Raw genomic sequence first — 15,940 nt, 5'->3', positions numbered from 1 at the left:
ACAAATATTCTAACCTCTTGCTGTGTCAAATTAAATTAAATTAGCTACACTAAATTACCTTAATGGGCCACAGACACAATTTTCAAATTAATATAATACAAATTATGTCAGGAATACAGTCACTGAAATGCAAACGTAGGGGGAAGGGAACACAAAATATTAAAGGTCTCTGAATATCCTGAGATGGATGAAAATGAGCATTATTCAGTAATATTCAGAATATTTCAGAAAATTATCCTGTATGGCAAGATAGCAAAAAAAAGAAGCCTTACTAAAAATTAGCCTGTAATAAATTTACAACAAAGCACCTAGGTGATCCTCTAAAAATGGTGCTGTAGTCAAATGAGAGTAAACCAAAGCCCCTCAGTGTAAATGCAAAGTGTTACATCAGATGCAAACCCAACATAGTGCATCATTTAGCCAACACTATCCCTACTCACAAACATGGTGATGGCAGCACTATGTTATAATTCTGCTTCTCATCAGGAGGGACTGGGAAGGTTTTCAAGACTGATGGGAACATGAAGCAAAGTACTGGCAAATCTTAGAGGAAAAACATGCTTCACACCTAAAACCAGGACAAAAATGAATCATTCAGCTGGACAATGACCTAAAACACAAGACTAAAGCTATTCTATACTGAGTAGCTTAAAAATGGGAAAATGAATGTCCTTAAATGATCCTGTCCTGACTTGATTCCTATTGGAAATCTGTAGAAAGATGTGAAGACTGCTATCCATAGATGATCCCAAAGCAACTTGAGAGAGCTTGAGCAAATCTGCTAAGAGTGGGGAAAAAACTGCAGTAAACCAGTCTGCAAAGTTGGTGGATAAATATCTCATTTTTTTGTTAGTTTTTGCTGGCTTTTATAGTAGCTTTATTTTACCCTTTGAAGTCTTCAGTTTAAGTAATCAGGTTTTGAATTAAATTTATAAAAATCTGAAGGTACAATTTTGTAATTGCACAAAATGAGACACCATAGGAAGGGTCTGAATACTTTTGCAAAGGTACTGTATATATTACTCCAAAATACAGGTAACACATACCGTATGAATGCAGTGCAAATTGCACTTCTTAGACACAAATGTGTCTTTAATCATAAATTCATTAAGTGTGAAGGAAACAAAGCAAATATTTTCTTTATAATGTCATGTTCCACTCAGTGCCACTCACAAATCAAGCATTGCAAACTATGTGAAATGTGGTTTTTTGAGAATGCCTTCAGTAAATCTTTTCAGGATTAAATTGAATTGTTGCCTCCAGTCCAAGAAGACATCCCTAGATTAAGGAGAGCTGTTTGACTGCATTGATATCCCTGTTTGCAGAGAGCTGGGAACCTTGTGCTCTAAGGCTTCTGTCAACAATGATAAGTTATTCAAATAGATCAATACAGTTATCCCTTGCTTTACTGAACTACTTTACTGAACTAAAGTACTTTACTGAACTGGAAATTTAAAAGTAAGATTTGGCAAACCACTTGTATTATATAATTATTGATAACAACCCTTATGAGCTCCAGCCTTTAGCCCTCAGTAAAGAAACCTTAGTGTAGTCTGGGAATATAAAGTCCCCTTTTCCACAAAAAGACAACGTTTTTAGTAAATCTCGAGCAAGTCATGATTAATGGCTGATTTGAAAGCTTTGACTTTTTAGATTGCAACTCCTTTTCAACATGCATGATTTTTTCCCAAAAAAACAGTAATTAGTTAAACTTCTAAGAGATACTGTAATTGCTATAAAGAGGAATCCCCTCACAGTAAACTTAAAAGGGTTCTGAGTGTAGACAGAAAAGACAAATCCACAACCTCATGAAAAACAAGTTTATCTTTCTTATTATAATTAACAGGAAAATCAAAACATGTTAGATATTAGGGATTTCAAAGGAGTTTTTAATAGGAAAAGCAAATGTCCAACCCTCCATTATGGAGCAAAATAAATTTTAGAGTCTTTTGTTTTGAAGTAAACACTCAAAAAGAAGTTAAATATAGGGTGGAAAATATATTTATGCCTAAATAGCAATATTGAAATATGTGTACTGCATTACTGTCAACCCTGAAAAAAATACTTTTTACATATATTTGTTCAATCTGAATTTAACCATTAGAATATGCTTTGATTTATGGAGAATACAGACGCAGAGATTAGTATTTTAAAAACTATAAACCAAATGCTCATTGCATAAACCTTTTTCAAAATAAAAAGAATAGAATACTGCAAATGGTGAGTGTGCACTTTTAAGGAGAAATACAAATAAAAACAATATCTAGTCACTCAGTCACAGCATCAAAGTCTGTGAACACAGAATCCTTTTATTATGCAAGACAGTAATCTCTTCTTAAATTCGTGAAGTAAACTGAGACTTTCTTACAATAGACTTCTCAATTTCTTTCACTGTAGTGCAGCCTAAAGAAAAAAGAAAAAAAGCAGTTATAAATCTATGATTCATGTACAGTTAACTAAAGACTCCTTGACAGATTGATGTGAATAATAGAAGTGATTATAAAAAAGCATTATCCTAACATGTATGAAACTCTTGGCAAGCATAAAGAAATATTATAGAATGCAACACCTCTGTTCCTGTGATTGACAATAAGTAACCAAATGATATGAGTAACAAGGTAATCCATGCATCAGTATGTCTCATTTTTGGGTTCCACTGAAGTGTACTAAATTTCAATGCACTGTAATATACAGTATGCAGAGCTAGGGCCATCTGGATTTTCTTTATGAGTAGTAATTCTATTAGTATAGGCACTAAATAATTTTAAATTCTACATCTGGGTCTTAGCAGAGTTTAAGAATGCTAGGTTATTCAGACATGAAGGGTATAGTGTCATATGGAATATGGTTAAAATAAATCAATAATGACTTCACCCAGAGAAAGAACATGGTGGTGTTCTTATTTCCTCCAAAGAGTAAGCAGAGATGTTTACAAATATTGTTGCAGTTTTAAAAGACCCACTTCATAAAAGTATTATAATTCTACTTCTACATTGAATTATTGAATTACACAATTTTTGTTACAACATGTGAAGAATGCTACTTGTGTAATCTTGCCAAGTACTGTACTTGATTGTTCAATAGCTGAGTTTCCATGTGTGCATTTTTTCACTCCAGCCTTGGTCAGGCTGAATTGAGCTTATCTTCATTTACATAAGAAAACCTGAGAACAGACACTTTTGTTACAACATCATGCATTTGTCATTTACATTAAGAATATTTAGCATTTCTAGAATGGTATGTACTGTACAATATATAGGTCACGCAAGGGCACAAATTGGCGTGCTATACAGTACCTACATTATAGGAATCAGTTTTAAGTAGTAGAACTGATTCCAGGGCACCCTTGTTCTTGTTTGCGAATACAGTATGTGTGAGTGTCCTCATGGTTGAAACCGTGTACAAACCGTAACATTTCATTATGAATAAACCCAAGGGGAAAGTCAGTCTGTGTGCATTTCGCAGAGTTGCACATTGTCAGGAACACTAAACCCACAATGCCAGCAATCCTATCGATAGCTTGTAGGCACTGTACTGTCATTGCAAATGTAGCAGGTTGTTCATACAGTACACTGATATGATTGTTGCTATTTCGTAATTCCGAGATAATCTGTTATTTCATAATTCCGAGATAATTTGGTATCTTGTAAATACGAGATAACTCAGGAATCTTTTTTTTACTTGGTGGCAGCAAAGCACTTCCATACATTTCACTGTCTGTTCAGAAACATACTAATGACTCTTTATGGTTTCTTAATGGTACTTGATAAACAAAAAATAAATTGAAAATGACATAGTTATTTTTTATTGAAGACGTTCACTAACATATCACTAACTGTCTGATCTTCCCATTTTAAGATACATTAAATGGCTTGGCAAAATACATTTTCGGTAATTGTTTCAATTGTATCACAGAACATTGTGACTTAATTAAATGGTGCATTTGAAAGATAGGGATACTCAGAGGTGTTTCACATTTGTAAAAAAAAAACCACCACACAGCATTTACAAATTCCAAATTGTTTTGGAATTTATGGAATTTCCTTTCATAGGTATTAGACTACTACTACCACTAATAATAATACCTAACATTTACATAGTGATTTTCATCCAAAAGTATCCTAAAATGCTTTACTTATAGAAGGGGACTCACTAAAAATGAAATGCAGCACCCATTTATGTACGTACAGAACAGATCATACAGAGGAGTGAGAAATTGCTTCATAATTGAATGAAGGTGAAACAGAACTTTGTCTCCTTTTACCACATTTGTGCATTTATAAGACATTGTAAGCTGGGAGAACAAGTACCACCTACTAGTCTACCAACACTAATAACAGTAACCATGTTTTCATTCTGAGACCTCCAATCCCAAGTATTAACCAGTGTCCATTTTGACACTAACTTGTTTAGTTCACAAGAGCAGGCTACAAGGAGGTAAGGTGCCTGTTGACGTATTAACAGAATATTCTTGCACTCTGCTTGTATTATGCCAGTGTGAAAATTTTCTCTGCAGATGAAAATGTGCTGTTATATTTTGACAAGTGGGAACGGAAATTAATTATGAAATGTAGATTGAGTACGTCAATTGGGACTACAGAATTCTAGGATTTCAACCAAAAATAATTGATTTTATTTGTAACATATTGTTTTAAAATTCTATCACATTATCCAAAACAAATAAAAGCTACTTAAGTGATTTATTTGGGGATCTCAGTGTTGTGATAATTTACAAAACATGACAAATTTGTCTCAAACTCACCTACAAGTGCAACTGCTAAGCGCAGTTCTTCTCTCAGCAATTCAAGAACTTCACTTACTCCTTTTTCACCCTGTGTGCAGAAGAAGATATGTGTGATTTGCTTTCAAATGCTTTACTCCTAGAAAGAATATCACAAATGGCATGTCATTACCATTCCATTTAGACATGAATTGTAAACCCCGCACCTGACAGGCTAATCCCCAGAGAATAGGGCGTCCAATGAACACTGCTTTGGCACCCAGTGCCAAAGCTTTGAGGACATCTGTGCCTCTACGTATCCCTCCATCCAAGAAGACTTCCACTTTTCCTCCAACAGCTTCAACAATTTCAGGAAGGACGTCAATCTGCTTGGACACATGGAAAATTATGCTATGTATGGTTAGACTTAACAATGCTTTCATATTTTGAGCAGGAAACTGCTTGTTTTACCTACATTGCAGAGAATTATTGCAGGGTAATAGAAAAACACAGTGTTAATCAATGCACAGACCAGAAGGGGTAAGGCAGATAATGGCAAGATTATAAGTCACTTGTGAATGTGATTAGTTAGGAATTGCACAGTCTTCTAACTACGGTTTTGCAGCCCGCACCTCCTGCAGTTAAAGGAGCAAATTAAATAAAAACCCACACCTGAGTGATAATTAAGCACATTACAGCACATTACACTCTGCTTTTCATGTGGTTTTGCTGATACTTACAGTTGCAGGCACACAATCCAGCTGCCGAGCACCATGGTTTGACACAACTATTCCATCAACACCATATTTAAGAGCTTCTCGCGCATCATCAACTAGAGGAGTAAGAGATTCAGCGTTTCAGAAATTACACTTAATTATGACCACCATGATGGAAATTATAGCATCTCAGAAGACTTTTTTTTTGTATGTTTGTGCTCTCTGAACTTCCAAAGGGACTGAAAATGAAAAATGCAGTGGAAAATCTCCTGTCGTGCTGATGCTTGTTTCAGATCTAATTGAATGTTATTTAACCCACATAAATGCAGTCAGTAGCATTTTGAGTAACAACAAAGACATGTTGGAGGAGAGTTTTATGGTGCGGACATTCCAATTAACTAAAATTAAAAGGTTTAGTTACAAAAGTTAAAACTCAAGAGGAAAAGTGAACGCCAAATTTGGACAAGATGCAACACCACACTAATTTTCAATAACCCCTGTTTCATACTTCCATGTGTATTGATGGAATTCTCAAACTTGACCCACGCATATTAAATACGTTAAGTAAAATACACAGTAACAGTTTAGTTTAAATAGTTAGTACCTTGAAATATTGCATTAAAGATGCAAAAATGTATCTCCAATAAGTTAAGAAGGTTTTCCATCACCTGCTATATTGTTTTTCACAATCCTGACTCTCTATTGACATCCAAATCAACACTGTGTCACTCAAGGCATATCTTTATCAGATATGAATAGCAACCATTATTTTAAAATACCCACAATTACCAGATTTATCATATCGAAATAGTCTCACACTCTGTCCGGTCATAAAATGTTTAATGGTGTACCTTTACTGCTATTGAAAATTTCTTTTAGTTCCTCTGCTGTAAATAAGCCATTTATGAATAGAATTAAAATGTTATATATTTGATTCAATATAATAAATCTGTAACTCTTTGCAAGACGGATTGAATCTGTCTTCAATCCTATATTTTGCTGCAAAAGCTATGAGGTAAAATACTGCTGCTGGCACGGATAACTTTGTAATTGAAGTTGTATTACAGTAGTCGTTTTGTCCACATGGCTTTTCAAAATGTACAATATGTAGAGATGTAATATCCATTTCGAAATAGTATTATATCTGACATATGGAAATCTCTGAGTAAGAAATGCTTGACAGTGCTTGACTGGGGCTGCATCGTTGTATACCTGATGAAGAGAACTTGATGAAAAGTTTTATTCATATCTGCTTTTTCCATGAAGGCAAAGAAAGAAGAAAAAATGACTTGGCTGTTCTTAACGGAAAGTCAAGATCTACAAGCAAGTACAGAGATAATTGAAAGTACATACTACTTTTACACATCACTCTTTATTTTCTTAACATTTTTACTACACAAACCTCAGAATGGTAACATTATTTTATAGTCATTAATGGAAACATCCAGAACTGACAAGCCTTGGGTTTTGACTTGACTTAGATTAATTAGATTACTTTTTATATTCTATCTAAGGGCACCGACTAGCTCATTGCTGGAAGTGGCACAAGTCACTCCTGTGCCTGTAAACATGGTTTCCTATTTAAGTTTTCAAAACAAAGCTAATCATTAATAATTTCTAATACTGTATGTATTTAGAATTTCTAATGCCTTCAAAGGCATCTGTTTTTCAATTTTATTTTTTATATGATCCGTCTCCTACTGAGAATGTGATTCACTGCTGTTTCCACTTAAATTTTAACTAGTATATTGTTCTTCAAGGTCAGTAAGCATATCACTGTGGCCCAGACTTCTATACAATGCTACCTTGCTTCCCCAGCAAATCTGCAAGCGATAAGGTTCAACAGAAGGTATTTTGTTCAGCAAGGCACGTATCAAATTAATGTTAATTTAACTGTTTAAGAGCAATGGTTACCATGGAAAATCTTTTTTTTAAGTTCAGCTGAATACATGGTACAGTATTCATTTTTCAGTATGGCTAATTTGTCATCACAAAGTACTGCTTTGGAAAAAAAAAACATACTTCAGCCATTTCCATAAGAAGTGACCCTATGGTAGTCTTGGAATCACAGTAGGTTTACAGCAGATCTGTCAACAATGCTAACTGGTAAAACTCTCAAACAACTAAGATAAAAAAATAGTTTCTTTACATGTTACTAATCTACTGTGATCTTCAAGATATTATATAGTATGATAATGCATTACATTATTTATGTTTCTGTGCTTGAAATCATCAAGTAATAAAAGATAGGGGGATCATATCACAAAAATTAAATAACAGGAAAACTAAGATTAAACTGTTTTATGATATATTGTAATGTGTTATCACCACTAATAGGGGTAAAAAGGAAGCAATGCCTGAGATCTACAGTACCTGTTGCCTAGGAGGATTGTACCAATACAAACCAACATATGTCTCTATGGCAACAATATATCTAGGAGGCAAACCTATTGCATTGTGCAAGGAAATAACAGATATCCCAGGTTCCTATGGGTGTTATTTGTAGATCTTATTTGGACCATAGAAAGAAACTAGCTCATGAGTGGCTCAAATTAGAGCAGGTAAAGGCTTCAGTAAATGTAAGTACAGTACATTTTGGAAAGACAGAAGAAGCAAAGATGTCTCTGTATCTAGAACAAGTCAGCTTTGACAGTAAATAGGAGGTTAATTAAACACTGCTATACTTGCAGTTAAACTCATCTGAATTACTTGATGAGTGTTCATCATGTTACTTTTTACCGAAATCCTTCCAGTTACATTTCGCAGTAAAATGTTTCAGTAAAATCCTAAAATATGTGTATGGTTAAACAAGAGATTGGCATGGTTGTCTGTTACTCTGTTAACTATACAGTAGGTCTGGGAATGAATACATGCAACAGAAACACTAAGGTTTAAAAGAAGCAGCAGTTCCCTTTAGTCTTTATCAGACAGCATGCATAGAGTATTTGTTGCTTTCATATCTTGAAAGTATGGTCACTTGTGCTCACCTCTTAAAATTCCTTTCACCACTACTGGTAAAGTAGTTAATTTTTTCAGCCACACAATATCTTCCCATTTCAGCGTAGGATCTATTGCCTGTTTTACATAAACAGCCAACCCACTATCTTCCTTATAGCTTTCCTTTGAAGAGAATGCCAAATCAGGGGACTCAAAATTGGCCATCCTGAAGAAGAAAATCAACACAGCATGATTACAAAATTAAATTAGACTGAATTTGTTATTGTTTTTTTTGGAGAGCAATCCAGGAACACCTTTTCCAAATATCACCCCTCTCTCTTCAATAGTACCTTGTTGCCATTTTAAGTTAAGCCAAGAAAAAGATATTCAAAAGGTTGAGAAGTTCATACTATGGTACTCATTTTCTTCAGTACAAATGGGATACCTTTCAACACTGTAGTATACTTAAACTAAGCATGGAATTAAAAATCTCACTCTATACTTGTACTGAATTTTATTTTAGAAAATATACTGTTTCTGGATTTTGAATATTAATTCAATGTTTTTGGCATCATTTTAATAAATTAACCATTCATCACTGATCAGAATACGTTTGAGTGACTTAGCAAGGAGTACAAGCCAAAGAGAGTCCATCAATGACAGGCCACAGTCTGGATCATCTTGCCAAGATCAATAGAGAGGCAGTAATATGTTGGTCTGAACATAAATGTCTAGTTTCTATAAAAGTCCACTTGATAGCAACTTGACTGCATTACGCTACATTGATCAGGTCCTGGGATCTCACCTGCTCCCCTGTGACATGACATACTGGAGTGTCATGAAAACATTCTTGCAGAACAGCAAAGCCCCTTAAATCATGTAACAACAGCTTTCTTAATGGGTGTTCATGAAAACATGACCGATAAGCCATGATTGACATGCCCTACTTGCCAGGTTCTAGCGCCATTCAACATATGTTGGAAGAGATGAGATGATGTGAGGTATTTAAGGCTCAAAGACTAGTGAAGAGAAACATGCTGTCAAGGCTCTATGAGAGGGTTAGGACAGCCAGCATCAGCACACGGTGCAAATATTTAAACATGCATTGCAGATGCTTGCAATTTCTAGTTGCCTCTAGGACAACTAGCCTGTGCCCTTTACAAATAAATGCTCTGTTGATCAATATTTTATGACAAATTAATCAATAAAATGTTTTGACCAATTTTGTGTCTGTTCAATAAAAAGTAAATGCTACATTTCCCTGATAATTTCCTTATGAATCTGATGCAAAGTGCCAAATCATCTTTTGATGTATCCTTAGTATATCATGTAGGCCATCAACACACTGGCATTGAATAAATATAATAAGGAATGGACATGTATTTAATACATATAAACAATTATTCTGTATACTCATAATCACACTATTCATTTTAAGCCACAATATCGAGCTTATCACCTGTTTTGGCTCTTACATATACTGTATATTATATGTACAGTAAACTGGATGCTTATGGCTTATAAGAGATTATTTTGGTTTTGTCATCCAAAGGCAATGATACACCTTTACAAAATGAAACAATAATAGAAGTATTGCATCAATGCTAAGTTCTGAAACTGCCAACAAATTTGACAGCAGGAAGAGGGTGAGTTAACTCTGACATAAGAACACTTCAAAGATAGGTTCAGCTGTAACTGTATTTATAAGATGTCTAGCCTTTTCTGTATAAAATGTATTCAAATAAGAACTGGCTTTTCTGATGAATGTTCTTGGTTCCTATTAAGCTTCAAGAGTGACAACTAATCTTTGAGGTGGATAAACCATTTCAGCATGAGCTTGTTTCCATAAATACATAAAACACTTTTGCAGATGTTCAGCTTCAGTTTGTGTTCCAAACAAGCAATGTACGAGAAAAGTTTTAAATATCAAATTTATTACTTTTATGATTTTGGTCAAGACCGAACATATTAAAAAATACTTTCTTTTCTGGCCTCCTTTGCTTATGAAATACTTCAGGAATATATTCCTTTTACTCCAAATCATAATATTTGCTAATATATTATACAGTCTGTTTTTATCATGCTTTCCCTCTATGTTTATTTTCTGAAAAAATCTAGCTGTGGTTGCGATGACATATATTTTCTGCTGTCCACTACATATCATTTTCTCCCATCAGTTTTAAAAATATGCATCCCAAATATTTAATATACCGAAAATGCTACAGTTTTTTTAAAAAAGCTCTTTCCCATTCAGTAATTGAATTATCCAATGCCTCACACTGGAAAAACACTTTAGTTCTGGCTTTGTTTGTGCTTACTTCAGATGAGGTGTGAGCTTAAACCTGTTGCGCACATCATTCCGTCGCCTCCCTAGGTACGGTGTATCCACAGTGACAAAAATCCCCTTATATCCTGCGCTTTCAGCTCGCTTTACTAAAGATTTGGTTAGCTCTCTGTCTTTGTAAATGTAAAGCTGCAGCCAGCGAACACCATCGGGGGCGTTCTGTGCCACTTCTTCGATACTGGAGGTTGCCCAGGAGCTCAGCATCATTCCTGTGCCAGAAGACCTGCATGCTGAGAAAAGAGACAATGACTAACTATTTTTACAACATCTTATCATGTTAACAAATAAGCCTATAGACAGATAATGTGATGGACATCAAATATAAAACATCCTATTTTCACTAAGTGTGATAGTGCTGAAGTATTTAGTCCTGAAGAAGTGAATACAATCAGCCTGCCATTTGTTTTTAAATAGTTGTGTAATACCGTACGTTGTGTAGGTTGAATGTATAATGAAAAAAAAGTTGTTGTTTTTCTTAATTTTATTGATTCTTTTTTTTCTGTGTGGGTTAAATCCTGGTTAAAATATTTACATATCTCCACTTTTATCATCACAAATTACAATCATCTATACTCATTTTAGAGCAAACTCTTTGCTTTTCAAAAAGGAGCAAATTCAGTGAATTCCCTTAATCGAGTCAAAATATTATCTGGAAGTGAAAAGTAAAGACTACTGTTATTGGTCCTGGAGCTCCATCTTGTGGATGTCGATTGGTATTTTGTGACCAACACAGAATTGCAGTTCAGACAGATCCTGATAGTATTGGCTGTTCAAAGACTAATGGTGCAGTTAACAGACTGATGGTTTTTGAGCAATATTTTGTGTAAATATATTAATGCAACCCATATCTGATCCTTAATCATTCACAGACTTCAAACTGCCTGTTGTTCCAAGGCATAATTTAGAAAGAGTAAATAGCACATCCCAAATGCACCCACAATATGCATCTTATATAATGTATACCAACATACATAATACTGATTTTAAAGTATTAGAAAGTTAAAATTATTAACACAAAAATATAATATTTGCATTTGAGTGAAGTTATGTACTTTATGAATCAAACTAATTGAAATCCAGCTAAATCAAACTAACTTTTAGAGGCAAAGTGAGTGAAGCAGATGCGCACTAAGGAAAATATCAAGTGAAAAGAGCCATAAAGAAGGAGCTCTGCAACTGCTGTACCTTTTGCAGTCGCTGTTTCCCCAGCGGGATGTGCCATTCGCTGCATGGCAGTGGCAGCTACACAGACTGGCATACTGAGCTGCTGTCCCAGGACTGACACTGACAGGTCTACTCGAGACACATCCCTGAGCACACGTGGATACAGCTTCCATCTTCAAAACAAGATGGCATTATTACAATCACTGTTGTTGTTTAGAACTGGATTCAAACCAAGACAGAGAACTCATGCTGCATTTCACAGGTACTGTGGTTTCTTCATTGACTGAGCCCCTCTGACTTCCACTAGAAGAAGCTTCTTAACAACAAATGTTGTTGAACCTGTAAAAGCTTTCACATTCCAAAGAATGCAAAACATTAAAAGTATGCTAATCTGTTAGATTGTTCAGCGTGGAATTGCATACTTTTGCTTTAAAGCAAGCCAATCAGAACAAAACCAGACATGTCTGTTCAACTCTTCATGCACATGCATCACAAAAAGCTGTAGATGGTTTATTGCTGTGAAGGTTACTGTGCAGAGTAAGGAGAACAACAACATTTCTATATATTCCAAGGCCATATACAGTAGTTATTTAAAAATCTTAAAAGATAAACAAGATATAAAAAACACTCTTTCTGCCTCAATGATACTTGTGTCTTTCTAGATATTAAATGCCATTTATTGTTGACAATACTGGCAGAGCTTAACTGTGTGCAACTATAGAATGTTGTTTTGAAAACAGTATAGTAACTATAATAATGTAAAAACTTATTTTCATATTTCTTTCAGCCTGTTAGACTGAATTTATGATGAAAGAAGTTAAGGAATTAATATAATAATATATTATTAATGCTAATTTTCTTAGCTTGATTACTTTAAAACACATTCAAGTCAATAGGGTTAACATCCATACATTTACAGCGCTATAAATAAGCTGATGATGTAGTCAGGACCTCAGTTTAACATCTCAACCAAAGGACAGCACTTCTTTCAGCACAGTGCTCTGTAACCATACTGTTAATGGTTAATGGTTTTGAAATTCTGGTCCAGATAGAAAAGTGCTACCTACTGGTTCACCAACTACACTAACAACAGCAATGTGCTTACTCTTAAATATTCCCTTTCTAGCACTGACCAAACCCAACCCTGCTAAGATACAAGTTAGTAACCCTAACCCTAACCCTAACCCTAACCCTGTTAAGATACAAGTTAGTAATGGTGCTGTCTAAGAAAGATAAAAAATATGTCCTATAGTAGTTTGCAAAACAAACTATTTGTCTTTATATTTCTAATACATATTTGAATTGTGGTGTCAGCTCAACTCATCAAACTCCTATTTATCTCTGATAGAGTTTGGTAGCAATGTGTTTGTATATCATTTGCATGTGAGGTTGCTGTATTTTCAACAGTGTTCTGTAATATCTCTCTGAAATTATCCCTCTAATTTAATGTGGTGGTAAAATGTAGTCCTTAATTTAAATTGACAACTGAAATCAATTATTCAAAACTGAAATTGTATAAAACATAGTCATTAATTATTAATGTAAAATTGATTAAGAAGTTTTAGTTTATGATATTGAAACTTAAATTAAATTTAAATTAATAATTAAACTGTCAAAACATATTTTTTCATAGTCACATTTAAAGATCTGAACTGTGTTTTGTAATAAAGAATGCATAATGTGTACCATAATGTAGAGAGAATGAACTGAACTCATTCTATTAAAAATAGTGGTTGACTTGCAATTTATACAATATAATCACTGGAAAGCCTTATGGAGATCACACATAAAATTTCACTGAGGATTTTTTTTCTTCACATACAGTGCCCTCCAGATTATACAAACCATCCATCAAATAGAAACAAAAAACATCATATAACAGAAAAAATATGAATAATGTGTTCTGCTGATAAAATGAAAACGCCATACTATAGTCATGATAGCATTGCATTGAGCAAAGTCATATTTGTCCTAAATGAGGATTTAATTTATTTAGCCCTGTAGTTAGCATTTTACAAATTGCCCCTGACGTGTTACACTGACAATTTTTAACCAGGTTTAAGCTTCTTGGCAGAGTGATACAGGTGTTTGACCAAAATTTAAAAGTCTAAACTACAGTATGTAGTTTGGAATTTTTGCTGTTATTAACAAGCCATTGAAGCACAACAGCAGAATATAAGAAACTGAGATGGCAGACATGTCTTTGTAAGAATGTCCACTAGAGGGAATGCATGTATAGACATAATCTTCTCAAAATAATCAAGACAGAATGAAGAAAACACAGATGATAGAACCATCAAGGTACTGTGAACGTCAAGTTTATGTCAAGTAGATGTCACATACTGTACAGTATAATCTGATGTATACAGTATTTTGAAACTATAGAGTAAAAAACATAGGATTATAATTTCATGAAAGCTGACATTCTTCCATTTAAGGGAACACAATAGGACTTATTATGGGATAAAGAATAGAATTCTGTGGAAAAATAGTCAAGATGGATTTAACTCAACTAACTTATACAGTTCTATTTACAAGTAACAACAGTACTGGAGGAAAACAAAGCATACAATACTGTATAGTGCATTTATATTTTCAGAGGGCTAATGTTCCTCATAAAAGTTTAATTATTGCATTGCTGACAGCAAGAATTCAAGCATGAATGTATATCTAGCCTGTATATCTATGACTAATAACTGTTAATGGGTAGAAAAATAGTGTAAAGGGTTAAATGCTCCAGCTAGAGTGCTGTAAGAAGCAAATTATTGCAGCAATCTCCAATTCAGGGTTGCAAGGGAGCTGGATCCTATCCAGGCAAGCAATGGGGCCAATGTGGAATATACCCTGGACAGGATGCCAGTCCATCACAGGGCAGACACACAGTAATGGAAGAAAAAGACACAAATATAAATATGCAGGCACTCACATTGGGGCCAGTTTTGCCAAAAGCCATTTAACCTACCAGGATATCTTTATACTGTGAGGGGACACCAGAGCACCCAGCAAAAACCATTGCAAACACAGGAAGAACATACAGTACAAATTCCAACACAGATAGCACTCTAGGTCTGGAATTCAACTGAGTGCTCCAGCACCATGTGATCCTCAGACTGAACAGTGTACTGTACTTTTACAACTGAGAACAGAAGCCAATTATTTACAGAGAGGGTCAGGGAGTCCGGAGCAAACTACCTTATGTTCTTTGGGTTCAGAAATACCCATAGTCTTACTTACAGAAATATATTTTTTTTAAAAAACATGCCAGTTGCACCAACAACGAAAGGATGACGTTTCTATAAAATTATCTAAATGTACTAGAAAACAATCATTACTATTTGTGTTTTGTTCTGGTCACCACCTCTACATTAGAAAAGCTGAAAGAAACAGCATAAGCAAAAAGAAAACAAATTATTTAGAATCTGCATAATGAAGGAGTATGTCTGCTCTCTGAAATCATGTTAGAATTTTATTTAGCAATAGAGAGAATTAAAAAAAAGGTTTCTGCAAATATTACTAATATATCTTTAGCATAATATATACATTGAAAATCCATACCATGCATTTTTCTAATATATTGAATGCAGTAAGAACATAGCAAAACAAGTGCATTGCAAGTTAATGGCATAGAACACCTGCTGTATTAAATAGTCACTTGACAATTGAATAATAATTTCACACTCTTTTACACTGGCTAAAAAGGAATAAAGATATCAAATACAGATTATACACTAATTGTAAAACTGAGTTTTATTGATCTACACTTTAAAAGTTCTACTAATTAATACCATGAACCACAGTATTTGTAATTTACCTGGAAAATGCTGCTACATTATCAGCTAATGTTTCTTGCTCATCAGCTCCAGAAAAATAATAATCAAAAACAGCTTTAGGGAGAATAATTTTTGCCTGCTGCTCATAGTCACTGATGCAGACTGGCTTCTCTGACATTTCTTCGATTAGACAACAGATACAAACTGGAGCCTTTCAAAACTTTTTTACAAAGATGACAGGAGTTCTATGAATTATTAACATTTGAGTTTGTTTTAAGGACTTTTTGAA

General features: G+C 34.3%; 1 protein-coding gene across 2 annotated transcripts; it reads right to left on the bottom strand.

Moving 5' to 3' along the window:
* Positions 1-2,262: 2,262 nt before the first annotated feature.
* On the bottom strand, positions 2,263-15,870 carry hao1 (hydroxyacid oxidase (glycolate oxidase) 1). Of its 2 annotated transcripts, none has more exons than XM_088625586.1 (8): positions 15,693-15,870; positions 11,903-12,054; positions 10,692-10,947; positions 8,424-8,599; positions 5,461-5,552; positions 4,948-5,106; positions 4,763-4,832; positions 2,263-2,403 (listed from the first exon to the last, which is right to left on the bottom strand). In XM_088625586.1, the coding sequence occupies exons 1-8, from the start codon at positions 15,827-15,829 to the stop codon at positions 2,336-2,338; spliced, it is 1,110 nt and encodes a 369-aa protein (XP_088481712.1). In that variant the 5' UTR covers positions 15,830-15,870; the 3' UTR covers positions 2,263-2,335. The 2 variants fall into 2 exon arrangements, with proteins under 2 accessions (XP_088481712.1, XP_088481713.1); XM_088625587.1 differs by having other exon boundaries at positions 10,692-10,940; positions 15,693-15,833.
* Between the last annotated feature and the right edge of the window lie 70 nt (positions 15,871-15,940).

The sequence above is a fragment of the Lepisosteus platostomus genome, chromosome 3, assembly GCF_059453375.1.
Source record: "Lepisosteus platostomus isolate fLepPlt1 chromosome 3, fLepPlt1.hap1, whole genome shotgun sequence".
NCBI classification, from domain to species: Eukaryota; Metazoa; Chordata; class Actinopteri; order Semionotiformes; family Lepisosteidae; genus Lepisosteus; species Lepisosteus platostomus.
This window is presented reverse-complemented; position numbering and strand designations above follow the sequence as displayed.